General features: G+C 35.8%; 1 protein-coding gene across 3 annotated transcripts in view; it reads left to right on the top strand.

Annotated features, from left to right (window-relative positions):
• CCDC102B (coiled-coil domain containing 102B) overlaps positions 1 to 27,568 on the top strand; it is a 226,467-nt gene that overhangs the window by 15,578 nt on the left and 183,321 nt on the right. For all 3 annotated transcript variants that reach the window (XM_049698009.1, XM_033406083.2, XM_004279998.3), the window contains exon 4: positions 19,291 to 19,407. In XM_049698009.1, the coding sequence (XP_049553966.1) occupies positions 19,291 to 19,407 (117 nt within the window). The remainder of the gene's footprint in view (positions 1 to 19,290; positions 19,408 to 27,568) is intronic.

The raw sequence follows: 27,568 nt of genomic DNA, 5'->3' as shown, positions 1-27,568 counted from the left end.
TGTGTTTGGAGTCCAGCCTTCTCCTTCTGTCACTGACTCTGCTGTGCCCTGAGCTCTCAGAGGTCATTTAGCTGGACAGTCTGCATAAGACCAGAGATTAGACACAGGAGAGAATGGGGGTGGGGGTCACGTGAGGACGGTTTGTATGGACCCGGCCGGGAGTGCTGTACATTGTTTCACTTATTCACAAGCGAGTACTCATTGCCTTATATGTGTGTGTGTGTTTGTGTTTATGTTTATATTTTCTGTTTCAGGCTGTTTTTTTTTTTCATCGAAACAGTCACACAACAACCCTTTCACCTCCCATCCACCAGTCACATCTTGCCATTAACTTCAGTTTACATGTCACTTTATAAAAGGGAATGGTTTTATTCCCGAAAAAACTTCCTTTACTATTTTCCCTCGGAGAAATGTACAAGATTTTTAAAAGACCTTATCAACTGCAATTATTTTTTGGTTTACTTTCTATTTGCCTTTCCCACTGAACTCTGAATTTCATGATAATATACGTCATGTCTGCTTTATTCATTTCCCTCTATGCAGTGCTGATTAAACGTGGTTATGATTTGTGAAGACCAAAGCTTTTTTATCTAGCTCTATATGCTTGTATTCCTGAATGGTGGCTATGGCTATAGTGTAAGGAGAATAGTTGAGATCCTAGTTTTTCTTTTTTGTTTTGTTTTGCTAGTTATTTCTTTCAAGTTTTTTTTCATGGAAAGGCATTTTAATTTAAATAAAGCAGTGTGTGCATGTCAAGCCTTTTATTACCTGATGAGGCTACTGCTCTACATCCCTGAAGATTTTAGATTTTCCAGGGCACTGGAGTGAACCTTCGCCCCTAACATCCTATCCATCATGAAAATCTGTTTAGCTTGTTCTTTGCCAGATATAAATTAGCTTATCAGGACAAAGAGTGAGGCTGATAAAATACCATATTAGAATTCTATAAATGTATAAGAACAATGAAGCCTATGGGATACCACTTTGCTCATACAAGTGCCTTCAAGACCTTTTTAAACAAATGTAATTAAGAATAATGTAAGCACTAAATTACATAAGTCAGAATTAATTGAACTACTAGTGGATAATTCATAGACATCACCAAGGTAACCCTCAGAGCACCGAGATGGCTTCCTTAACTCTAAGGCTATTGTAAGTATTATGAAAGAAAATTAGGCTCTTCAGAATCTACTTTACTTGTAGAAACATAAAATGATAAAGGAAAAGATAGGTTGAAATCAGATGTTTTAGCATCTGTTTAAGTTAACCAACACTATTTTAAAATTTAAAATACAGTACAAAGGAGTCAGCTGATATTTAATTAATCTATACAAATTAATAGTTTGAGAATGATATTAAAAGTAGGTTGAAAAGATAATGTCCCTAAAGGAGTGACACAGTGACAATGGTCTCACATAGAGAGGACATTCAGTCTGCAAAACATCTTTATTTTCTATTCCAGCTGACAGGACACTTTCCACTGATGCATGCCTCATACATCCAAAGATTCTGGTTTTATCTTTTCCTATAAGAAATCCCTATGCAGGGATATTCAGTTAAGACCATTCTGAAGATAAGGATCTTCCTTTTAGTAAATAGCATGAGGATTTTTACCTGCAGGAGCAGTTTTCATGTTGAAAAGGAGATTGAATCAAGGCACTCTGCTCATCTTAGCCCTGCCATGTACTGACACCAAAGGTGTGTACATGACTGCGGGGGATTTAGAGGGTGACTTTTTTTTTTTGGTGGTGGGGCGTTCCAAGTGTTTCTAATGATTTTGTTTAGCTTTACTGAGGTATAAATGATATACAAAAAATTGAGCACAGTGTATGCATTTTGATGAGTTTGGACATATACATGCATACATCCATGGTACCACCATCACACCGAGGCACTAAATATATACATCACCTCCAGCATTTTTCTTGTGTTCTTATGTGTATGTGTGTGTGTGTGCTTGTTTGTGGTAAGAACACTTCACATGAGATCTATCCTCTTAATATTTTGGGTTGGCTAAAAAACTCGTTCGTTTCTTTTTTTTTCATAAGATGGCCTAGTAGTGCTTTTTGTCTTTAACTTCATTCGAAACAATTTTGTTAGATTGTATTGAGACAGCTGTCATATCAGCGTGCATTTAAAAAAAAACTAATCAAAAAAAACCCAAACAAACAAACAAAAAACTAATCAAAGCTGGTGAATTTTTGTGTAGCTATTTTAATATTGAAGATGGAAGAAAACAGCAATATTTTCGGCATATTATGCTTTATTATTTCAAGAAAGGTAAAAACACAACTGAAACGCAAAAAAAGATTTGTGCAGTATATGGAGAAGGTGCTGTGATAGAATGTGTCAAAAGTGGTTTTTGAAGTTTCATACTGGAGATTTCTCACTGGATGATGCTCTGCGGTCCGGTAGACAAGTTGAAGTTGATGGTGATCAAATCGAGACATTAATTGAGAACAGTCAACGTTATACCACGTGGAGATAGCCAACATACTCAAAATATCCAGGTCAAGTTTTGAAAATCATTTGCACCACCTATTGGTGCAAATGGTTATTTTAATTGCTTTGATGTTTGGGTTCTACATAAGTTAAGTGAAAAAAACCTTCTTGACCGTATTTCCGCATGCAATCCTCTACCAAAATGTAATGAAAAAGTTCTGTTTTTAAAACAAATTGTGATGGGCAATGAAAAGTGGATACTGTACAACAATGTGGAATGGAAGAGATTGTGGGGCAAGTGAAATGAACCACAACCACACCAAAGGCCGGTCTTCATCCAAAGAAGGTGATGTTGTGTATGTGGTGGAATTGGAAGGGAGTCGTCTATTATGAGATCCTTCCAGAAAATCAAATGATTAATTCCAACAAGTACTGCTGGCAGTTAGACCAACTGAAAGCAGCACTCGTTGAAAAGTGTCCAGAATTAGTCAACAGAAAATGCATAATCTTACATCAGAATAATGCAAGACTGCGTGTTTCTTTGATGACCAGGCAAAAACTGTTAGTTTGGCTAGGAAGTTCTGATTCATCCGCCGTATTCACCACACATTGCACCTTTGGATTTCCATTTATTTCGGTCTTTACAAAATTCTCTTAATAAAAAACATTTCAGTTCCCTGGAAGACTGTAAAAGGCACCTAGAACAGTTCTTTGCTCAAAAAGATAAAATGTTTTGGGAAGATGGAATTATGAAGTTGCCTGAAAAATGGCAGAAGGTAGTGGAAGAAAAGGATGAATATGTTGTTCAATAAAGTTCTTGGTGAAAATGAAAAATATGTCTTTTATGTTTACTTAAAAACCAAAGGAACTTTTTGGCCGACCCAATATTTTAAAGGACACAATACTATATTGTTAACTAAAGTACTATGTTGTACAACAGATCTCTAAAACTTATTCATCTCACACAACAGAAACTTTGTATTCATTTAAAAACAACTCCCCGTTTTGCCCTCCCCCAACCCCAACCCCTGGTAACCACCATTCTATTCTCTGCTTGTGTAAATTTGACTATTTTAGAAATACCTCATATAAGTGGCATCATGCCATATTTGTCTTTTTGTTACTGATTTATTTTACTTAGCATAATTTCCTCTAGGTTCATCCATGTTGTTGCAAATGGCAGGATTTCCTTACTTTTAAGGCTGAATGATATTCCATTGTACGTATATACCTCATTTTCTGTATTCATTCATCTGTCAATTTGGGTTGTTTCCATATCTTGGCTGTCATGAATAATGATGCAGTAAATATGAGGTTGCAGGTATCTCTTAGAGATCCTGATTTCAATTATTTTGGTTATATACCCAGAAGTGGGATTGCTGGATCACACGGTACTTATATTTTTAATTTTTGGAGGAAACTCTATACTGCTCTCCAAAGTGGAGATTTCCCATATACCTCCTGTCCCTGCACATACAAGCCTCTCCAGTTGTCAACATCCCTCAACAGAATGGTACATTTTTTACCAAGGATGAACCTATGCTGACACATCATAATCACCCAAAGTCCACCATTTACCTTAGGGTTCACTCGGTGTGAATGTACCTTAGGGTACATTCTGTGGGTTTAGACAAATGTATGATGATATATTTCCACCGTTATGGTATCATACGTAGTGTTTTTACTGTCCCCCCAATCCTCTGTGTTCCACATATTCATCCTTCCTTGCCCCACCTTCTTCAACACCTGGCAACCACTGATATTTTCTTGTCTCCACAGATTTGCCTTTTCAGAATGTCATATAGTTGGAATCATACAGTATGTAACTTCTTAAGACTGGCTTCTTTCACTTAGTGATATGCTTTCCTCCATGTCTTTTCACAACTTGATAGCTCCTTTCTTTTTAGGGCTAAGTAATATTCCATTGAGCGGATGTATCACAGTTTATCCAGCTACCTGCTGAGGGACATCTTGGTTGCTTTCAAGTTTTAGCAGTTATGGATAAGGCTGCTGTGAACTTCTATGTGCAGGGCTTTATGTGGTTTTCAGTCTCTTTTCATTTAATTATTACCCCCTGGTGAAATGAGTTCCTGTCTTAGGTTATTTTATGGGTCACTGACCACCTTCTAGACAGCAGCATTTGTGCCCAGGATCACATCTCAAAGTATGGCAAGTTATGTGGGAGGAACTGAGTGTAGCTGCTCTGTTGAGAAAGGGTTATGGATGTGGTGGAGACTCAGGGCATCACTGTCTCCTCTTTAGGGCTGTGGTGCATCCTAATTAGTACCAGAAGTTTTAAAGAGAGTTAAGAAATCATAAAGACAGAAGGCTCCTTTAGCTGGTATTTTTAGAGGTATCATATGGGAGAACTGAAAAGGCACAGGTGACATACAAGAACAAAGAGTATTCTTTGAAATGCACTTTAGAATGTATAATTATCACTTGAGGAAATTTTCCTTTGTAATATAGTTCTGAGGTTACGATCAAAGTCGGTCGAAGATATAATTCTATATTCACATTAAACATCTTCTGATATATACAAAATGAGTTGCTGATGAAATCTCATGAGGGTTCTCACATGGATAATCTGGATATTATAAAAAATGGTAAATAATCTTTTGATGCAGTTGTACTGAATTAGCAGAATCCATTAGATTCAACTGAAAATAATTTTTAAAAATATATCTGTCCAGCTGTCTCTTGAAAGATTTTGATTTAATTGGTTAGGAGTACCGATTACATGTCTGTGTTTTTAGAAGCTCGTTATCCTGGTGTGCACCTTAAATTGATATCTGCTGCTCTAAAACATCACCTGGGGAGGGGAGCGGGGGACTGTGGAAATCCCCAAAACCAGTTGTGACCATTTTATGTTAAAGATCAACTTGACTTGGCCACCACCAAGTGCCCAGATATCTGGTCAAACATTATTCTGGGTGTGTCTGTGAGGGTGTTTTGGCATGAGATTAGCATTTGAATGAGTAGACTGAGTAAAGCACATTGCCCTTCCTAATGTGGGTGGGCCTCATCTAATCAACTGAAGGCCTGAATAAACAAAAAGTCCAACTCTCGTGCAGATAAGAGGGAATTCGTTCTGCCCAACTGTCTCTGACCTGGGGCATCAGTTTTGCCCTGGTTTTGGACTTGAACTGAAACATCAGCTTTTCCTGGATCTGGAACATGTTGACTCAGGTGGGAGCTCTACCATGAGCCCTTCTGGTTCTCAGGTCTTTTAACTTGGACTGGAGCTTTCACCACTGGCTCTCCTTGGTCTTCAGCTTGCTGACTGCAGATGTTGGGAATACGTGTGTGTATATATATATGTGTGTGTGTGTGTCTTAGTCTGTTTCTCTAAAGAGCCTTAATACACCAACTTTACTGAAAAAGTCATAACTTGACCATATCTGCTTGCTGCAAGTCCTGGTTTATTTCCACTCAATGATTTTTTTCTCTTTTGCCAGTTGTGCAATTGGCATTGGAAGCACTGCATGTACTCCTAGTTAGTAACATCAATTATAAAGTGAAATATATACTTTATATATTTCATGATTTCTTTGGCCTATTTTCCATTGTTCTGACTTTTTTTTCACTATTTAGATGGCTTTAGCTCTTTAGCTGATTCTAGACATTGCATTGTTTACACAAAAAAGCATAAAATCCCAAAGAAGAAAAGTGATTTTATCAACTATTTGGTTGTGGGAAAGATTTGTACAGGTCAGGCTCCAGTCTCCAATGATTTCAAAACGCCATATGTTAGGGGAGAGTAAGAATGTATTAACAAATTTCAAGTCACCAAATTAGTGAAAAATCATGTAAAATGGAATGTTTCCAAGAGTAACTTAATTACATTACCAATAGCATCATATGCATAAGTTCAAGTGCCATTTTAATATTGACAGAGAGAGTTTAAGTGTGAAATGTTCGAATTCATTTTGAATTACATTCTCAATGTTTAATTATGAAATACACAGAGAAGTGGGTGATAAGGCTTTTTGATTCTTCATAAAATAGGGGTGCCAATGAGACAAATTAAGAGATGAAAACTCGTATTGTGTTTCATACTTAATTTGATTAAGTATGCTTCTAACAGAAGCTCTTTGTGATTTTAAAATTAAATTAGAAGGCGTAATTGCTATAAATCTTTTGACTAAAATAATCTTTGCTTTTACATATTTTAATAGATTTATTGAGATATAATTCACATACCATACAACTCATTGTAAAGCATATAATTTGGTGTTTTTAAAATATATTCACAGAGTTGTGCAACTGTCACCATAATCAACTTTAGAACATTTCATCAGTCCAGAAAGAAACCCTAGATCCATTAGCAGTGACTCCTTATTTCCCTCCAATCCCCACAGCTTTAGTTAATTACTAATCTAATGTAATACTGTAGATTTACCTATGCTGGGCATTTCATATAAATGGAAATTTATGACTGGTTTCTTTCAACTTACATAGGTTTTTGAATAGAGTTTCTATAATCTGCCTTTCTACCAATTCTTCCTGTTACAACTCAAGAACATAAACATGTTGAATTTTTTTATGGCAACCTCATTTAGAAAAAACTATTAGGAGGCATAAGTTTCTGTTTCCCATAAGAAAATATATTAACATTTAGCTGTTTTATTCATGTCTGAAGCAAGGTGTAAACATTTTAAAATTATATTACTTTTCTTAAATGAAAATTTTGATTTTGACAGAAGTACAGGTCATCAAGAGACCAAGACTAAGTAGGAAAACAAAGAAAAAGAAAAACATTTCAATTTCTAAAGCTTTGTAGAAATGTAAGATATTTTTTCATTATTACCAAAGTTGGCACTCTTTTTTCACTTGGTGAAGTTAAATCACATACTTTAGCTCTAAAAAAAATATATTCAAACATGAATATTTGATTTTCCTAGTTTTATACTATGGTAATTATGTGCAGTTTCAGGCAATATTTAATTAAGAATTAAACCATGCTAATCCTTTAAAAACCTTATTTTTCTAAAAGTAAAAATCTGAAACATGTTTTTCCTCCCCAAGAACTATGATATTCTATAATTTCATGTTCTTTGTGAGCTAAAGGACTTGGAGCTCTGTGTGTGTGTGTGTGTGTGTGTGTGTGTGTGTGTGTATGTGTGTACTTGGAGAACAATACTCTGTGGAGTTTAAAAGGCTTAACAGCAACAATTAAAATGGTATCACATTCAAAAATATATCTTGAAGATGCTTCTATTCATGGATAGGAAGACTCAATTCTGTCAAGATGCTAGTTCTTCTCAACTCGATCTATGGATTCAATGCAGTCCCAATCAAAATCCTAGCAAGTTGTTTTACGGCTATTGAAAAACTGGTTCTAAGGATAATAGGGAGAGGTAAAAGACCCAGAAGAGCTGGTACAATATTGAAGGACAAGAACAAGTTGGAGGATTGATGCTGCCTGACTTTACGACTTACTATAAAGCTACAGTAATCAACACAGTGTGGCACTGGCAAAAGAATAGACAAATAGACCAATGGAACAGAATAGAGAATCCAGAAATAGACCCACATAAATATAGTTAACAAATCTTTGACAAAGGAGCCAAAGCAATACAATGGAGCAAACATAGTCTTTTCAACAAATTGTGCTGAAACAACTGGACATCCACATGCCAAAAAAAAAAAAAAAAAAGAATCTAAACACAGGCCTTACACTTTTCCCAAAAATTAGCTTAAAACAGATCATAGATCTAAATGTAAAACACAAAATTATCAAATTTCTAGAAGATAACATAGGAGAAAACTGGATGACCTTGGGTATAGTGATGACATTTTGGATAGAGCAAAAGTGTGATCCATGAGTGAAATAATTGATAAACCAGACTTCACTAAAATCAAAAACTTTTGCTCAGCTAAAGACAATGTCAAGAGAATGAAAGGACAAGCCAAGGACTGGGAGAAAACATTTGACACATCTGATAAAGGACCATTATCCAAAGTATACAGAGAACTCTTAAAGTTCAACAATAAGAAGATAAGCAATTGGATTAAAAAATGGACCAAAGACTTGAACAGACACTTCACCAAAGATGTGCAGATGGAGAATAAACATATCAAAAGATGCTCACACATCCTATGTCATCAGGAAAATGCAAATTAAAACAACAGTGAAATACCACTACATACCTATGAGAGTGTCCAAAATCCAGAACACTTGACACCAAACGCTGGCTGGGATGTGGAGCAACAGGAATTCTCATTCATTGCTGGTGAGAATGCAAAATGATACAGCCACTTTGGAAGACAGTGTGATGACTGTAGTTAATAATATTGTATTGAGTTACTACATAGTAACTCAAAAGTTACTGTGAGAGTAGAGCTTTAATGTTTTCGCCATAACAACAACAACAAAATGGTAATTATGTGAAGTGAAGGATGTGTTAACTAACCTTATTATTGTAAACATTTCACAATATGTAGGTGTATCAAATCATCACATTGTACACCTTCAACTTACACAATGTTACATGTCAATTATGTCTCAGTAAACTGGAAAAATATACAAAAAATATTTTAAGGCACATTTGGTAGTTATAAATGATGGAAAAAAAGAACACTTTCTTCATTGCTGGCTTTGAGCAATTTGATTTTAATGTGTGTTGCTGTGATCTCTGCATATATCTTTGTTCTTGGGGGTGTGTTGAATTTCTTGGATCTGTGTGTTCATACTTTTTATTAAATTTGGAAAATTTCTCATCATTATGTTTTTTAAATATTTGTCTTCATCCCTTTGTCAGGGACGCCAATTATAAGTACGTTAAGACTCTTGAAGTTGTCCCACTGTTTGCTAATTGGCACCCAGTGTAGTCCTACTGGGGTGAGTGAATGGTGAGGACTGGGAGGCTTGGAAGGGGAAGTTTGGTCAGTGGCACATACCAAGCACCTTGGTTGTTCCTGAGTTTTCAAATGCTCTTCGGTATGATGAGGTTATCACTGTTTGCTAACTGCCTTCCCATAGAGACCAGGCAATAGAGGTGCTATCTCCTTCAATGTTTACATTTCAAAGAGATAGTTCCCAGGTCCTAGAGAAGGACCTCCCTGGGTTATAAAGCTGGCAAAAGGCTGGCAGATTTATGCCTCAAAGGGGCAGGGAAAGAATTTACAATTACAAGTTGTTGTTGTTGTTTTCAAAATAAACACTCTAAGACAATGAAAGCCAAGAACGTGTAGTCACAAATAAACCCCTCTAATTTTACTCAGGCTGAGGGGAACATTAAGCCCTCTTGGTCACTTCTAATTCTATCATCTTTGTTCTTTCTGGGCCAGTTTCAATTGATAAATTTTTCTCCTCATTATGGGTCATGCGTTCCTATTTGTTTGCATAACGTGCAATTTTTGACTGGACTTCTGTCATTAGCAATTTTATCTTGTTGGGTGGCACTGAATATTTTCATGTTTTAAAATTATTTTTGAGCTTTGTTCAGAGATGTAGTTTTATTACTTGGAAATAATTTAATCTTTTTTGTCTTAAAGCCTTTAAACCTTGTTAGATAAGACCAGAGCAGCATTTAGTCTAAGGCTATATTTCCTACTGACTATGGAGTCAAAACCATTCTGAGTCCTTTTTGTAATGGAAATGTGAATTATGAGGTCTTCCATTTTGGCAGCTGGCAATAAGAATTATTACTGGCCTTATGTGAGTCCTAGGCGGTGTTTCTTTTAATTCTCTTGGGGGTTAGTTTTCTTACAAGTATGCTCAGATCACCACCCTGGTGAGTACTCTGCAGACCTCCAGGGTTCCCCTCTGCTCCATTCTCTCTGCTCTGGTACCTTTGCCTCAGCTACCCCTCATCCCATCGCTCCCAGCTTCACCCAAACTCAGGGGTACCACCAGCTTCTTCCTTGCTTCCCCTCCCTACCCTGTGAACTGAAACTCCTTCCAGGTAATAAACTGGCTATTTTTAGGGGGTCTTTTTGTGTTCTCTGGGATTGCCTGATAATCAATGTCTTTACAACAATTGTTTCTTCCATTTTTCTTGCTTTTTAGTGGTTTCAGGTTGGCAAATTTAGCTTCTGTGACTCCATCTTGTTTAGCAGTCAGTATCATTTTGATTATGTATTAGAAGTATGTTTGTGTTTTTTTTAATCTTGTTTCCCTTTAAATATTATTATTATTATTTTTTTTTGCGGTACGCGGGCCTCTCACTGTTGTGGCCTCTCCCATTGCGGAGCACAGGCTCCGGACGCGCAGGCTCAGCGGCCATGGCTCACGGGCCCAGCCGCTCCGTGGCATGTGGGATCTTCCCGGACCGGGGCATGAACCCGCGTCCCCTGCATCGGCAGGCGGACTCCCAACCACTGCGCCACCAGGGAAGCCCTAAATATTATTTTTTGAAAAAGCAGTCAATTTTTATACAGAATATGGGTTTATATATGTTTTGTGAATGTTTTGATAAGTCATGATAACCTGTTTTAAAATAACACATATTTTTATTCAAGATATTTTATTTTTTACTGAATTAAAAGAACAAAGGTCATTACCCTTTTTTGTGTAACATTTTATTTTTTACATGGTTTCTAAGCTGTTAATCACCCTTCCTTTTACTAATTTATCAAGAGATAAATAATTCACATGAAGCTCAGACATTTTAATTGGATATATCTTTTTAAGTGTGTTTTAATATGTAGGTTGTTTTTTTATATTTCTTTTTCCTTTTTTCCTTCTTATAATTTATTTAAAAAGCCAAGTCATTTGTCCTGTGAAGTTTTATTTTGGATTTTAGAGATTGCACCTTAAGGTACGATTTGCTACATTTCTCTGTTCTCTATATTTCTTATAAAATGGTAGCTGGATCAATAGGTTTGATGTAATTCTCTTTCAGGATGTTCTCCTAGGTGGGGTATTCTTCCCTAAAGAAGCACATGGTATTTGGGTGTCCCTGAGGTGCTAGCAGACCGATGCTCATTGCCTAGAACCATCGATTAATTTGGGGCTGCAAAATTGTGATATTCTCTTATTTCTCCTTAAGCTATTAGTTGGAATATTTAAATGAAGAGAACTTCTCACATAATACTTTATGCATTTAGATATAGTCAGGATACATGAGAGATTATTTTCCCTTTCTTTACCAATTTACAAAGTAATAAATTAGTTCACTAGCATTCCCCAGTGTTAAATCAAACTAGTATTTTTAGTATCATTATGAATTCATGAATTTAAACTTATTGAGTGTGCTTTAACATACTGCAATTATTATCCCTACTGATATTCAAAAATTCCCATATTTAGAGAGCAGAAACTTCTTAATATTGGTTACTGAGAACATTTGATGCAATCCTAGCAAACTCTTATAGTTTCCTTACTCTGTGGTATGACAAAATATACTAGATATACCAAAATATCTTTGTTTTAGATCTGGAATAAGCCGTTTCTTCAGAGTCCTGGATTCTCAGTGAGGAATAGCTCAAGACCACAATCTGTGTGTAGAAATGTGCTGAGATGGTCATTATTTCCAGGCCATTTCAGTGGAAAGAACTGGTAAATTTATAAATATGTTGAATCTTCTTTATCATTCTCCTCTGTTCATCACAGTTTGTTCATTACTTTTGGTTATTTAGCATCTTATTTCTTTTTACCTTGTCTCTTAAGGCAGCATCTGTTGCACTTTTTTGCTCTTGTGTTCCTTTTAGCTTATTCGGAAGTGATTTTTATTTCTAATTCTTTCCTGCATATTATTATATTTCTGAATATTTAAAATTCTTGGTTGCATTGCTCTTTCATGTTATTTATAATTTTATTGATGTTGTTCTGGTCACATTGAAAAATTTGATTCTTCTTTTTCTCTAGTGGGCATGTATGTCTAGAATGTTCTCACTATTTATACCATATTCTCATTGTATTTAAGATTATTCTATTCCTCATTCTTTTGTCCTTATATAACACTACATATGATTCAGCTATGACCCTCTTTTGTTGCTCATTCTTAAATGGATTTAGGTTTTATTGGTACATAGAAGGGAAAGTGGGTGAATAAAGAAATGTTTGCTAGCTTCACTGCTTTAGAGCTCATTACTCTTAATATTTGTGCAGTGTGCCCCAGATTATGGCCTTGTCCTCTCCAAAACCTCTCCAAAACCTCTGCCAGAGAACAGAGGCCCTGTTCTCTGGCAGACTATGGCCCTGTTCTCTGGCAGACTTCTACATGGATCCCTTCTCTGCCTTTATTGCCACTGTTCCTCTCAATGTGGATCCTGTTCTCAGCATTATCCTCTGAGGGGAGGGGGTATTTTTAAAAGAAGTCTTATCTGCTTTTTTTTTTTTTTTTTTTTGCGGTATGCGGGCCTCTCACTGTTGTGGCCTCTCCCGTTGCAAAGCACAGGCTCCGGACGCGCGGGCTCAGCGGCCATGGCTCACGGGCCCAGCCGCTCCGCTGCATGTGGGATTTTCCCGGACCGGGGCACAAACCCGTGTCCCCTGCATCGGCAGGCGGACTCTCAACCACTGGGCCACCAGGGAAGCCCTGTCTGCTTTTTTAAAGAGTATATAGGGTAGAAACTGCTCCAGTTCTTCAGACTTTGCAATGGCCCTCTCGCATAAGCTCCCCAGTTAGAAATTGTGAAACTCCCCTAGTTTCATCTACTGTTTTCATGTTGACCTGACACACTTCCCAGGTATTGTATATTGTCAGTTTGGGGTTCTCCTGTTCTCAGATCACGGTGATTCCCTTTAGTTTTCTCAAACAGCTGTTGATCTCCTGCAATTCTTGAAGCTGTGAGTGGATTGTCTTAACCCACTTGTATCTTGGGGTCCATAGGGACAACTTGTCACCTAATTTTGCTGTAGGTATCCATAGGTTTTTTAGTTTGTTGTTCTCATTGCTCTGTTTTCATGGAAAGATCTGAGGTCATTAAAATAATTACACCACCAGACCACTGCCTTCTTTCCACAGTTCCCCATGGGGATAGTAATTTGGTTTTCAACCCCAGATTTCCAACTTCCACATGGGGCCTTCAAAAATTGATCTGCCTAAGGAAGTACTCTGCAAGCGAGTTCTCTTAGCCCACATTACCCTCCACCCACTTCGCAAATGAAAGGCATATTTATCTTTCTGATCCCTTGATCCCCAGTATTATTTTAGAACATTTTGCCAGAATGAGAAAAACTAAAGAGTGCCAGACACAGAGACATTTTAAAGTATTGGTATTAATAAGCCAACTAACGAATGAGTCACAAAACCTTTGGCATGTCAGGTGGTTCCTACTTTTCCTTTTCATAAAAATACTGGAATAGGACCTAATGGATTGGTCAGTTTATAGATAATAAAAAATAAATTTTGATATAAAATCAAAATGTAGCTTTGCCGTATATTTAGTAGGATATTAAAAAATAACACAAACAATGACTGATATAACAAAATATCTTCCATTTCTGTCAACATGTGTTATCAACTTCCTCAGTGCTCCTATTTTGAAAAGAATAAATAAAACTGATGATAATTCTTATTTTATTCTATCAATAAGTAATTTCATCCATTGATTAACAAACTAATTGAAAAAATGTGTCTATCTGTCTCATAAAGAGATGCATTTCCAGTAAATGATTAGTTTACATTTAGTAATTATTTATCACAATATGTGCTATCCCATCTTATTTTTAAGCCACCATGTACCTGTAATAATCGTTAAGGTAATTCAATCCAAAAGAAACTTTTTAACCTTTGGAACCTTACAGTTGTAATATATATAATACACACACACATATTTTATATGCATAATTTTATTGCATGTTGTAGAGTAAAAACATTTTCAAGTATAAACATATGTTACAGTAAGATGATGTGGAGGAGGTGGACTAGAAATAAAAATTTAAGAAATAAAATTAACAATATAATTTTTTTTGAACAGATGACAGTGAATATCACATTTCTATGGATTTTAGCTATTGCATGAAGTGTGATGCAACCATTTTATTTAAAGTGTCAATATTTAAAATTCACCAGAAATTTTACTTTTTGAATCTAAATAAATATAATATTTTAAGACAAACTTTAAAAAGGTAGAGGATACATTAGCATGAGAGAAAAAGAGTTTAAAGACCACTAAAATCAGTTATTTAGTGTTTTTATTTTGACTTGAAGGATACAATAAAATTTGCATTAATCATACTTAAACATTCCTTAGTGTCTTTACTACCATTCTTTAAGGTTGAGGGAGGGATTTAGGTAAAGTTTACTTAAAAGAATTTTTGGCTAAGTTTTGGAGCTATGATATAAGTGATGACATTTTGGAGGCTTCTCTGTACACTTACAGTTGATTCAAGTTACTTGAATGAACTGAACCTCGTTGTTAGCTGTCCCTAGGTCCACTGCATTTTGGGTAGCCTTCTATTGGGGCACATTTCCTTCTTACATTCCTCACCTTTCATAAGAATATGGTATCCCTACCAGAACCTGCCTAACTGTTAAACATTTGGTCTTATATTCTGAATTAGTTAATAGTCAATACTTATCCCCAAAGCCAAATTATAAATGTATGTATCAACATGAAGGCAACGGGAAGAGCTGTTAAAGTGTGTTGACCAGGGTCAATCTGATTACAATAAAACAAATAACTCAAAATTCAGTGTGAAGAAGAGATTTGGGGGCATGGGTGATGATGAAACTGTTGTGAGTCTAACATGGTAATCCGGAAAGACATAATCAGATGGCCTAAACTTGGTGGGGGATGTGGAGAGATGTGGAGAGTTGAGAAATATACAATTGAAAGAAATCATGATGCTTGGTGATTAATTGAATGTTGAATGCATTTTCCTTCTCCTATATTATATGATTAAATAAGAAAATATTTTTATTTATATTACACAATATTTTTATTTTCTAGACATTGTCTCCTGAAAGATTTTTCCACTCTATGCTAAATCTAAATGTATTAGAGTAAATAGTTATGCATAATGTTGCTAATTTTCCAGAAGCAAATTATGGCAGATATTTCTGAAGTCAGAGATATGATAAGTTGCCTGGTTTAACCTTTCACAAATACTGCAGTATGAAAAGAGGAATTTAATGAGGAATTTTGGAATTATACTGTAATGCAATTTCAAAAAATAAAAAAACTATTGCAAGAGACTATACTTAACTGAATTTTAAATAAAGGGACATGAACTTGGAAAATGCTTTCTAATTCTGACTCATTCACTTCATCAGATACCTTCTATTTCTGTCATTTTCAATTTAACTAATGTAATATATCATTTGTGGATGACATTCATAATTCTGCTAAATTAATAATCCTTACCATCTCCCCATCCGTGGCTTTCAATTTTTCATTTGCTAAATAGATTTTTAGTTACAACTCCATTAATCTAAACCTAAAGTTGAAGAGGCAAGTGGCAAAATTAAGATGATTTTGAGTTCAGAAAATAATTTTTAAATGATCAAAATAACTCAGATTTTTAATAGGAGGGAGTATAGTTGTTTCATTAATCAACTTTTTTCTGTTATATTGTTTTAATTGCTTTGGCCGTTCAATATTTCATTTACTGTTTTTATTTTCTTTTTTGCTCTTGCCTGTCTGGAGTGTATAGGAACTGTGAGGTTAGAGGGGCTGGCTTAGAATAAGGGATAAGAATAGGAGATCAGGACTGAGGGTTATAGGACCAAGCAGCTGGTAAGGACTTTGACTTATACTCTGAATGGATTGGGAAGCCTCTGGAAAGATCTGAGCAGTGGAGTTACATGATTTGATTTACTTTTTAAAAAGCTTTTTTTTAAATGTTATAAATTTATTTATTTATATTTGGCTGCTTTGGGTCTTCGTTGCTGCACACGGGCTTTCTCTAGTTGCAGCGAGCGGGGGTTACTCTTTGTTGAGGTGCACGGGCTTCTCATTGCGGTGGCTTCTATTATTGTGGAACACGGGCTCTAGACACGCGAGCTTTAGTAGTTGTGGCTCGCGGGCTCTAGAGCACAGGCTCATTAGTTGTGGCGTGCCGGCTTAGTTGCTCCACGGCATGTGGGATCTTCCCGGACCAGGGCTTGAACCCGTGTCCCTTGCATTGCCAGGTGGATGCTTAACCACTGTGCCACCAGGGAAGTCCCTAAAAAGCTTTTTTTGATGGCTGTTTTGAGAAAGGGAATATAGATCCATGAGGAGAAGCAGAGAGTGTGGCAGTTATTAAAATAACTGAGATTTTGGTGGTTGATCAAGGCAGTAGTGGTGAAGGCAGAATGTGGATGGATTTATTAAATAATTGAAGGCTAAGTTCAATTGATTTGTTTTTAGTCTGAATGTGGCATATCAAAGAAAGAAAAAAGTTAACCATAAGTCCAATATTTTTGGCCTGATCAAAGGGGTGGATGGAGGTGATATTTGTTGAGATGGCAAAGACTAGCAGAGAAACATTTGAAGGAGAAGTACTTAGTCTTTTCAAAGTGTTAAGCTTTGGAAGCGTATAGAAGTGATAAGTAGCAAGTTGGGTGTGTGGGTCAGAAGTAGAGGGGAGACCTTCAGGATGGAATGAGGCATTTGAAGGTTGTCAGCATTTTGACTGGTATGCAGTGCCATGGGTGCACATGAGCTGTCCAAAGGAGCAAATGCGTCAAGAGAATGGGTACATTCCAACATTCAACTCTGTCTTCTAACTTTTCTAGTAAATTTTTTCTGAAGGAAGGATGGCTAGACACATTTTAAAAATATCCTATTATTCTTTAAATTTTTGAAATTGCTTTGTCCTTAATTTATGAATGCAATATATATTCATTTTTTTCCTGAAGATCGTGATTAGATTTTTTTAAAAAAATCATTCTCTTTTATATCTTAAATTGTACCATTTTTCTGTTTTCTTTATTTTCTATCCGACATTCTGTTTCTTAATCTTGGTCATATTTTTTCATAGCCTTGGGGTTCTTCCTATGTCCAGAGATCCTTGATTCTCTGCTCACAGTGATGAATGAAAATGGAATTATTTTAGGTAATTGATGTGGATTCCCTCTACTGTTGCATATGAAAGTGTATTTTCCTGCTTCTTCTCTCCTTTGAGTGGTTTACTGAAAGTTCTGTTGACAATAGGGGGGGTGGTTTATGATTGATCTAGTTCCCTGAGAAGTAAGGACCAAGATTTCAGAAGTTAAGCTAGGGGCACCCAATTACCACAATGAGTTATTTATTTATTTATTTTTTGGTGGACACAACCCAAAACCTGTTGCTTGCAATTTGTTATTCGTTTTTTTAGCAAAGTGACTTTTCTTTTCTTTATGCATTGGTTTAAGAACTCAGGTAATGAATTTGGTAAGAATGTTCTCAAATTTGCTTCCCCCAGTTATTAGCTTTGTGAATTTGGGAATGTTACTTAAGCCTAGTAAAAATATGTTTTATTTTTCTTTAAGGTAGGGGGTAATAATAATAATGCCTAACACAGAGGATTACTGTTAGCATTAAGTAAGGAAATATATATCAAGTCCAGTTCCTAGAGACTAGTACATGCTTAATATTACTATTAATAATAACATGAGTAAGATTATTTTAAAATTTTAAATAAGTGGTATAATGATAGCTTTTATATTCTAATTTATTGTCGGATTACATACAAATTATGTAATTTTAATTCTGGAAACCTACATAGTGTAGGAAAAACATGTTAATAAAACAAAATAGCCTATGTGTATATATCTACATATTATATATATATCAAATTTCATGATTCTGCTGAAAACTTCTAATTATAAGGACAGCTATGGGGAAAAATCATTGTTTGCATTTCTAGGATTTTTCTCATTCCTATGTTTCTTTTTATAGACTTAGGTTTTAGGTTCACTGCAAAATTGAATGGAAGGTACATAGATCTCCCATATACAGCCCCACCCCCCCACTCATAGGTAGCTTCCCCCATTGCCAAGGTCCTTCACCACAGTGGTACATTTACTACAATTGATAAACCTACACGATACATTATAATCACCCAAAGTCCATAGTTTACCTAAGGTTCACTCTTGGTGTTGTACATTACTGGTTTAGACAAATGTATAAGGACATGCATCCATCATTAGAGTTTCATGCAGAGTAATTTCACTGCCTTAAAAACCTCTGTGCTCCACCAAGTCACCCCTTCCTCCTCCAAGCCCTGGAAACCACTGATCTTTTTATTGACGACATAGTTTTGCCTTTTCTAGAATGTCATATAGTTGGAATCACACAGTATGGAGCCTTTTCAGATTGGCTTCTTTCACTTAAAAATATGCCTTGATGTTTCCTCCATGTCTTTTCATGGTTTAATAGTGCTTTTTTTTGTTTGTTTGTTTTTTTAGTGCTGAACCATGTTCCATTGTCTGGATGTGCCAGAGTTTATTTATACTGTCTTCCTGCTGTAGTTTTCTATAGAAATTTATTGGCATCTTTTATAGATGTTCTACATACATTTTACCAGCTTGAGCATTACACAGTTGTATTTTTTCCGTTGCCCAAATTTGTCTCTGTTACAATCTATACACTTTTTATACTTCATCGAAAATATACGTAAGTAGGATTACAAAGAGTACTATGGGACTAATATTCAAGACTGAAAGATCAGAATTAATTGGATTAGTTTAGAATCCAATTAGTCAATTATTAAGAATCTGTGGAGGTAACTAAGCTTTGTCCAATTTTCAACTTGTGAATTTAGATTCATGGAGACTTGCTGATTTGTTTTCCAACAACGTAGGAGTTTTCAACTACAAGTGTAAAGAAATACATGGTTCAACTACAATATTTATAATAGCAACAACAGAACCTACCAGGTTATACATAGAAAAAAAGACTGAAAGCAAAATGAAAGACTAATGTGAATTATCCTGGAACCAGCCTTTGTAATATCATGTGATTATGACTTTAACTTTCTTTTTTCAGTTTGACATTCTTCATGGTCAACATAAAAATAAAATGGAAGAAATATCAGGAGATATAAAGGAAGGATCGAAATCTAAAAATAGCAGTGACAGAGTGATCTATGAGTTAAGAGCAGAGGTAAGATACTGGGTAAAGAGTAATATACTAAAACATATCTGAAGGTTATTAAATGATATAATGTCCTAAGAAGTATAACTGAGGAGTCTTTGGTTATTTTATGAAAAAGAATGCTGCTGAACATCAAAAATAAAGTATCAGCGTACATGTGATCTAAAATGCTGTGAAATGATATTGGCCCAACACTATATCTGAATTGTCTGAATGTTATAAAGACAAATTGACTAAAAACCACCTGGACACACCCCTACCCTCACCCCATATAAGGAACAAGTTCGCCCCCCACTCAGGAAGCGAGCAAGAAAGAGAACCTGTTTGTTCTTGTTCTCCCCTGCTGCAGCAGGGGCCCCAATAAAGCCTTGCCTGAAAAAAAAAAAAAAAACCTACCTTATAGCTGATACATCTTACTGTAAATAAATACTTATTAAAAGTTTGATCAGCTGCTGGATCTCATGTGTTAAGATATTATCAGGAACAATGACATTCAAAATTTGTTACATGTAGTTCCTGGTTGAATTCACATGGCTGTTGGCAATTAGCAGTAGGCAGAATTACCTCACTTTGGTTATAGTTAATTCATTTCTTAGGTGTGCCGAGTAAAATGGTGGAAACAGCTAGTTTCCGCTCCCACCACCACCACCAACGACAAATTAATTTTCACAGATTGTACATTCTGTTTTCTTTGTCTTGTTGGTAAAGGAGGAAATATCATCCTTAGAGATAGGAGGGGAGATTGAATTATTTGTACTTTATAGAACATTGTGTTAGTGCATTAAAAGTGGGAAATCATAAATTATGTATTATGTAACGGGTAATTCTGGAAGATGTCTTAGATACAAATGTGTAAGAACAATTCAGGAAATGGAATTAAGTTAGTGAAAAATATAGGTTGGGAGGAAAGTAATTTGTACTAGAAGGTTTCTTCCTTATAAAATTCTGTAAAGGCTGAATTCACACCTCAGTATGTTTTATATCAGATGAACATAGTGCAATGGAAAATGCATAGATTTCAGAACAAAAGCGGCTCCATCACTTACCGATTACTTTATTCTGGTCAACTCCTTAAGCCTCTCTAAATCTCAGTTTACAAATTGTCATAAGGGAAGTAAGAGTAATACTAGTTATCACACAGGATTTTTGAAAAGATTACGTATTGCAGGGGAAAAATTGTCAGAGGCAGAGTGCTTTACTGTTGGGAATTAGCTAAAATATTCAGGAGAATTTGCCCTTCCTGAGATTAGCTCTTCCCTTGTCACCTCTTCTATGAGTCAAGTAAGGGATGTTGGGGTGAGGGAGGATATATAGAGACATCTGTGATGAGAAAGACTGAACTGTTGAAAACATCGCTTCCTAACAGTGAAGTCAAAGGGGAAAAAATGATGGCCTTTTGTTTTCTAAGAGGAACCAAACCAGCAGGATACGTACCAGTTTTCCTTGGCCCTGAGATCTGAGAGGTATCTTTGATTAAGGATCGCACACTATGTCATGTACAAGCTTATTTAGGTGTTAGAGACAAATGCAGAGGAAGGCACATATGGTTGTTAATACTCTCCTCAAAGTTGATGGCATTGTCTTAGATCATCATTTTCAGGATACAATGGGAGCCATAGCAATATAGGATCTCTGATATACAACTGTTTTAGTTTGGTGTAATAGAAAGTTCTGAGACTCATTTAAGTAAGCTATTTCACATCTATAGAGCTCAATTATGTATCTTAAATTAGGATGCAAACATTTTGCCCACCTAAAGGCACTTTTCCATAAGATATTCAAGCACTATGATATATAATTTTTGCTATTTTGAAATTCTTAATGAAGCACTTAATGCTGAAAGCAAATGTAGACATGAATTGCCTATATCTTTTACTCTGTGCACTTGAATGTTATATTCGAATGAATTAAATTTCAGAAAGAAGGCTTTGTTCAAAAGAAAACAAATATTGGGACAAATTCTTATAGAAACAGTGAGCTTGTGTGTGTGTGTTGTATATATGAGTCTATGTGTTCATTTAAACTTTAAATTAGGATAGAAGCTACCTCCTTTCTTTGGAAAAGAAGATATAACCACTCTGTTGTCATTGTTTTGTTTTTTATACTCGTTATGTTTAGGTCTTAAAATCTTTTTATGTTTGCATAAAAGTCATTGGGTGATTATACCATAATTTAATTAAAATATAATCTATTTTTAAAAATCTGTTTAGTTTTAGTGTTACATATATAATCAATATTGCAGTAAACATGCATGTCCACGTGCATCTTTAAACATTAAAAAATGGCTTAGGGTAAATTCCTAGAAATGGTATGGCTTTTTCAAGAGAATGTTTATTTTTTCAGTATTTTATACACACTGCCAGATTGTCCATTAAGAAAATTATATCAATTTACATTCTCACTCACCTGCAATGTATAAACATGCTCATTCTATAGCCAACAGTATATATTATTGTTTTTAAACTTTTCCTAGCTGATAGGCCAAAAAGATCATTTTAATTTGTATTTTATTGATCTAAACATACACTTCTGGTTGTTTGCTCATTTTTATTAGTATAAGGTTTATTATAATAGCTACCATTTACTGAGAACTTACTGTGTACATCACACATATATTGCTGAGCCATTGAAATATAAAATCTTATTTAATATTTTAATACTCATGATCTGTGTATTCTTAGCTACTTTTAATGGAAAGAATCTTAGAGGACTTACCTTGATCAAGGGTACAACAAACTTGTGCTCAAGGGTACATCAAACGTTATATAGATAATCTTTTACCTATGTTCTTATTTAGTTCCAGTTTCTCAGAGGCACACACTCAGGTCAGATTGTTCAGCAGGTTAGGATCTTACCAAAGGCCACCAGCCCATGAGTTAAATCCTGAAGCCACATGTTACCAGCAGTCAGTATCTGACATTGCTACCCCAGTCTGTCCTCATTCTGTGGGTTTACTGAAGCAACAACTCTGGAAATACAATAGATTTTAATTGTTGAAATTAAAAAATAGTATCTTCATATCAAACATCATGAGTTTCTAACCATTGATGATCCCCATATGTCATGGGCACCTTTTAAAAACTGTTACTAGGGCTTCCCTGGTGACGCAGTTGTTTGAGAGTCTGCCTGCTGATGCAGGGGACACGGGTTCGTGCCCCGGTCCGGGAGGATCTCACATGCCGTGGAGCGGCTGGGCCTGTGAGCCATGGCCGCTGAGCCTGCACGTCTGGAGCCTGTGCTCCGCAACGGGAGAGGCCACAACAGTGAGAGGCCCGCGTACTGCAAAAAACAAAAACAAAACAAAACAAAACTGTTACTAACACCCACCAATTTGATAATAGTATTGTTTGCACTTGAGGAGTGTGTTTTACTTATCTTTTAATCTGTCCAGTCTCTTTCAGAAATAGTTTGATGATGATCTTCCCATTTTGGAAATCTGATTGGTCAAAGAAATTCAAAATGCAGTCTTGATAAAAAGGCCCCAGAGTATTTAAATAATTGACTCTTCTGGACAATGTGTGATGAGGTGAATTCTCTGAGCAGGAAGTCACTTGGTAAATGAATATATCTTAACATATGCATATATGCATATGCGTAATGGATGCATTTGATCTTTTCTCCACATTTAAGATCAAGACCGCTTGAACTAGAAATGAGAGTTTATTTAGAATGGAAATGAACTGGCATTCTGAGTGAAGAAATTGTTACCTTTTTCTACAACCTGGCTGCTTCTTGAAAGCAAACTCATAATCAGGAAACACTCACATTACATTTTTTAGGCCAAACTTTTTGGGATAAACATTTTCCAAGGGAAAATAATTAGTTTATCTTGTATTATTCCAAAAATATATCATTTACATTTCAGTTTCAAATTTTGGGGAATTTTGATTTCATATTTCTTTTCTGTGGTTTGTTCTTTTCTCACCTATTCACACATTTATATCCTATTCCTATTCCACTTTGGAAAGATTAAGTAGACATACTTTTCCCTACTTAATTCAATAAATCAAATAAAAACTCTGAACATTATATGTAAAGTAAACATAAAAGACTCAAAGTTGAAGAGAAAAGGCATTCAGCTAGGTATCTTGGGACCTAAGAAATTACATGGAGGAGTTTCCTGGGTTTTCTTTTCTCTGCATATATGCCAGAATTGGAGCTGAAGAAGCTAGCAGCCTGGAAATAACAACAGGCACAGATAAAAACAAAACCAAAAACAAAATGCAACTGAAGTCTTCTTGCTCTAGTTAAACGACTAGGGAATGGTCAGCTTAGCAAGACAGGACACCAATAGACAATAATTGTTCTAATCCACCAAATATTACAGAAAACAGTGGTGCCCCACTCAGCTCCTGTTAGTAAATCTGAATGGGGAGCCTACATTTCCACCCTCACAAGACAGTAGAAAGTTGCCCAGTCCTTCCTTTTGGAGTGTTGGCATAGAAGGCTGAGCTGGAACCAGGGTTTCATCCCTGCTGGGCAGCAGTGAGACCCCCAGAGCTTGTGGTGTCAGTGAAAACCACGTAGGGGGCCTGTACTTTCACCTCCACCCTCTCCCAGCTACAGAGGTCTAGTGGATAGCTGGAGCACCCATCCCCATCCAGCAGTAACTAGGAGCATCCCCAGTCAGGTACCAACGGAGGTTTGGTGGGGCCTGGACTTCTACCTTCACCTGGAAGTAATGAGTCCATGCTGCTGCTTTACCTTCCAGAATGGTACATCAGAGGAACCTGTGTAACACAGAATGTTTAGATGAGAACCAGAGTCTCATAAGATAATACCCAAAATGTCCAGGACACAGTTGAATATTACTCATCATATCAAGAACCAAAATATCTCAGAATGAATGAAAGAAGACAATCAACAAATGCCAACACTGCAAAGACAGAGATGTTTCCATTTCTTGGTGAGAATTTTAAAGTGGCCATCATAAAAATGCTTTAATCAGCAATCATGACCATGCTTGAAACAAATGAAAAAAATAGAAATCCTCAGTAAAGAAACAGAAAGTCTCAGCAGAGAAATAGAAAATACAAAGAAGAAACAAATGGAAAAGTTAGAAGGGAAAAACACAATAACCAAAATTTTTTAAAATTATGAATAGAAGGAACAGAAGAAAGAATCAGTGAACTTGAAGACAGAGCAATAGAAATTACCCAGTCCGAATGACAAAAAGAAAATAGTCTGAAAGAAAACAAAGGCTTTGCTAACAGGGATTGAGGTAGGGGCCTGTGGGATGCTAACAAAGATGAAACACTTATGTCACTGGAGGCCAGTTTGAGAGGAGAAATTATGAGGGGCCGAATATTACTCAAAGAAATAGAGTGAAAATTTTCCAAATTTAGGAAAAGGGTCAAATCTATATCAAGATGCTTAGTAAACCCCAATCAGCATAACCTCAAGTATATCCACATCCAGATACTTAGTCAAACTTATGGAGAACTAAGAAATAATGATCTTGACAACACCAAGAAGGAAATTACACCTGACCTACAGGGAAAAAATAATCCAAATGACAGTGAAAATTTCATCAGAAACCATGGAGGCCAGAAAGAAGTGGCACACTTTTCTCCAAGTCCTAAAAGAATTGTCAACTCAAAATGCTATATCCAGCGAAAATACCTTTTAGGACATTCTCAGATGAAAGAAAACCAAGATAATTTGTCTCCAGTAAATAAGCACATGAAAAGGTGTCAACATATTACTCATCAAGGAAGTGCAAATTAAAACCACAGTGAGATGAAACTACACATTTATCAGAAAGGCTAAAATAAAAATTAGTGAAAACAGCAATGCTGGTGAGAATGCAGAGCTACTGGGCCACCCAATTCGCTACAGGAGATGTAAATGATAACAATCACATTGGGAAACAGTTTGGTGTGTTCCCAAATAACAACTATCATGTGACCAGGAAATTGTACTCCTGTGCATTTCTCTCAAAGAAATGAAAACTTATATCCACACCAAACTTATACATGAATCTTTAAAGTGGTTTTGTTTATAAATGCCAAAACTTGGATACAACAATGATACCTTCAATGGGTAAATAATTAAAAGCCATTACAGCTATACCTTGGGATAAACTCCTCAGCAATAAAACGGAATGAATTCTTGATCTATGCAGCAATCTGGGTGCATCTGCGGAGAAGCATGTTGAATGAAAAATATCAATCTCAAAAGACAGTATAGCCCATGATTCCATTTATATTACAGTATTGAAATGACAAAACTTTAGAAATGGAGAGAAGATTAGTGGTTGCTGGGGAAGAAGGCATGATGCGGGGGGAGTGTGTGTGGCTATTAAATGGCAACATAATGCATCCTTGTGATGGAAATGTCTGTATTTTGACTATGTTATTGTTGACATCTAGTTATTATACTGTACTATAGAGTTACAAGATGTTATCATTAGGGAAAACCAGATAAAGTACACATGGGATTTATTTTGATCATTTCTTAACAACTGCTTAAGAATGTACAATTATCTCAAAATACAAATTCAATTAAAAAATCCCAATCTTCTCTCAATATGTATGACAAGTTCCACCCTTTCTACATACTCCTCTGAAAATATGTATCCCTCATTTTATTTCCATTTTTGGGTCTGTTTGATTATCTGCAAAATTGTATTTAAGTAACAACTCATCTAAAGGATTAATTCATCCATATATGTAAAGTACTAAAAATTGTACATTATGTGTATGTAGTAGGTATGCAAGAAATACATGTTTTCTCCCTTGTCATTCAAATTTCATTTAGTACATCCTATATTGGAATGACAATCCAGATTTTTAGATATTAGTAACATTGTAGATAATTCTGTGATATCCCATAGAAAACTTCAGAATACTTCTATATGTGTGTGTTCTTCCTCTCCTCAACTGTAAGCTTTTTGGAGTTTAAGGGTACTGCCTTACAGCAACGGCACTGAGCACAGTTTCTGGTGCCAAATAGGTTTCCAATAAATGTTTGACAGGGGGAAATGCATCTTTTAATGTGAATAATCTAGCTCCAAAATTAGTCTGTAAATCTTCCAAAGGAGTAGAATACATTTTCCCATTCCTGAATCACCAAGTGTCTTGCATATATCTCTTCACACATTGACAGTTAAGGCAAGTCTTTAATGATTATATGGACAAAGACCATGAAAGTCTTGAGCAGGAAAGAACCTAAAAGGTACAGTCTAGTCCTTCATTTCACAGATTCCCTTTCTCACGTTAGCGAATTACCCACAATGGGCTCTTCCGGCTCTAGATGTGTCCCCATCCCCATGCCGTTGACACACATTGTCTTTGATACTTCATTAGGATTAAAATCTTTCCACATAATATGAGAGAATGCTCTTTAAATGATTTCTTTTTCTTCCTAAACTGCAATATGATATAAGTTGAAGGAACAAAGTATATTCATTTTTTCTCTCTTTCAGAATGTCTCTATTTATTTACTTTTAAAATGTTGCTTCCCAATTAAGGAAAAAAAGACCCAGATGGATAACATGTTGAATTTAACTTGTGATTATATAAGTAGTCCTCTTTATTTTGCTTATGCAAGATAAAACATAAACATTTTGTAACAAAATTTTTTCACACCCAGAAATTGTATCATTGTTGAGGTTTAAGGGAATTTTCCTCCACATGTGTACCAACTGGATTCTTTCTGCATAGGCAAAATGATACTGAAGTGAAAAACAAAACAAGGCAACAAAATAAGTAATCTGTATGCTCATTCATTCATTGCCAATCATTTAGTCAACAAACACTTATCAACCATCTACAGTGTCCTTGGTACTGGAATTAAGCACCGAGGAGTTGATGGAGTGATAGCCACAGTGGAAAACAAACAAAGAAACCCAGCAGTTAAACAGTGTGCTATGTACTTTGATGGGTAATGTATAGTGATCTATGTGAGTTCATAGAAAAGATGTCGAGGATGAGATGTGAATGATGAACAGCATCTAACCCACGTAAAGAGGAAAGGTAGAGGTAAGGACTGTAAATGATACAGGGAGTAGCAGGTGAGAAAGCTAGAGACCACAGTATTGCCAGGAAATAAATGTAATAAAAAGAATGTTCTGACCTGTAAAAGATTTAGAGCATTTCTGTTGAGTAGGAGAATATATCGAGAAGTCTTTTTAAAATACTAGGATATTGACAGTAAAGCAAAAAATTCC

This window comes from Orcinus orca, chromosome 15 (genome assembly GCF_937001465.1).
Source record: "Orcinus orca chromosome 15, mOrcOrc1.1, whole genome shotgun sequence".
NCBI classification, from domain to species: Eukaryota; Metazoa; Chordata; class Mammalia; order Artiodactyla; family Delphinidae; genus Orcinus; species Orcinus orca.
This window is presented reverse-complemented; position numbering and strand designations above follow the sequence as displayed.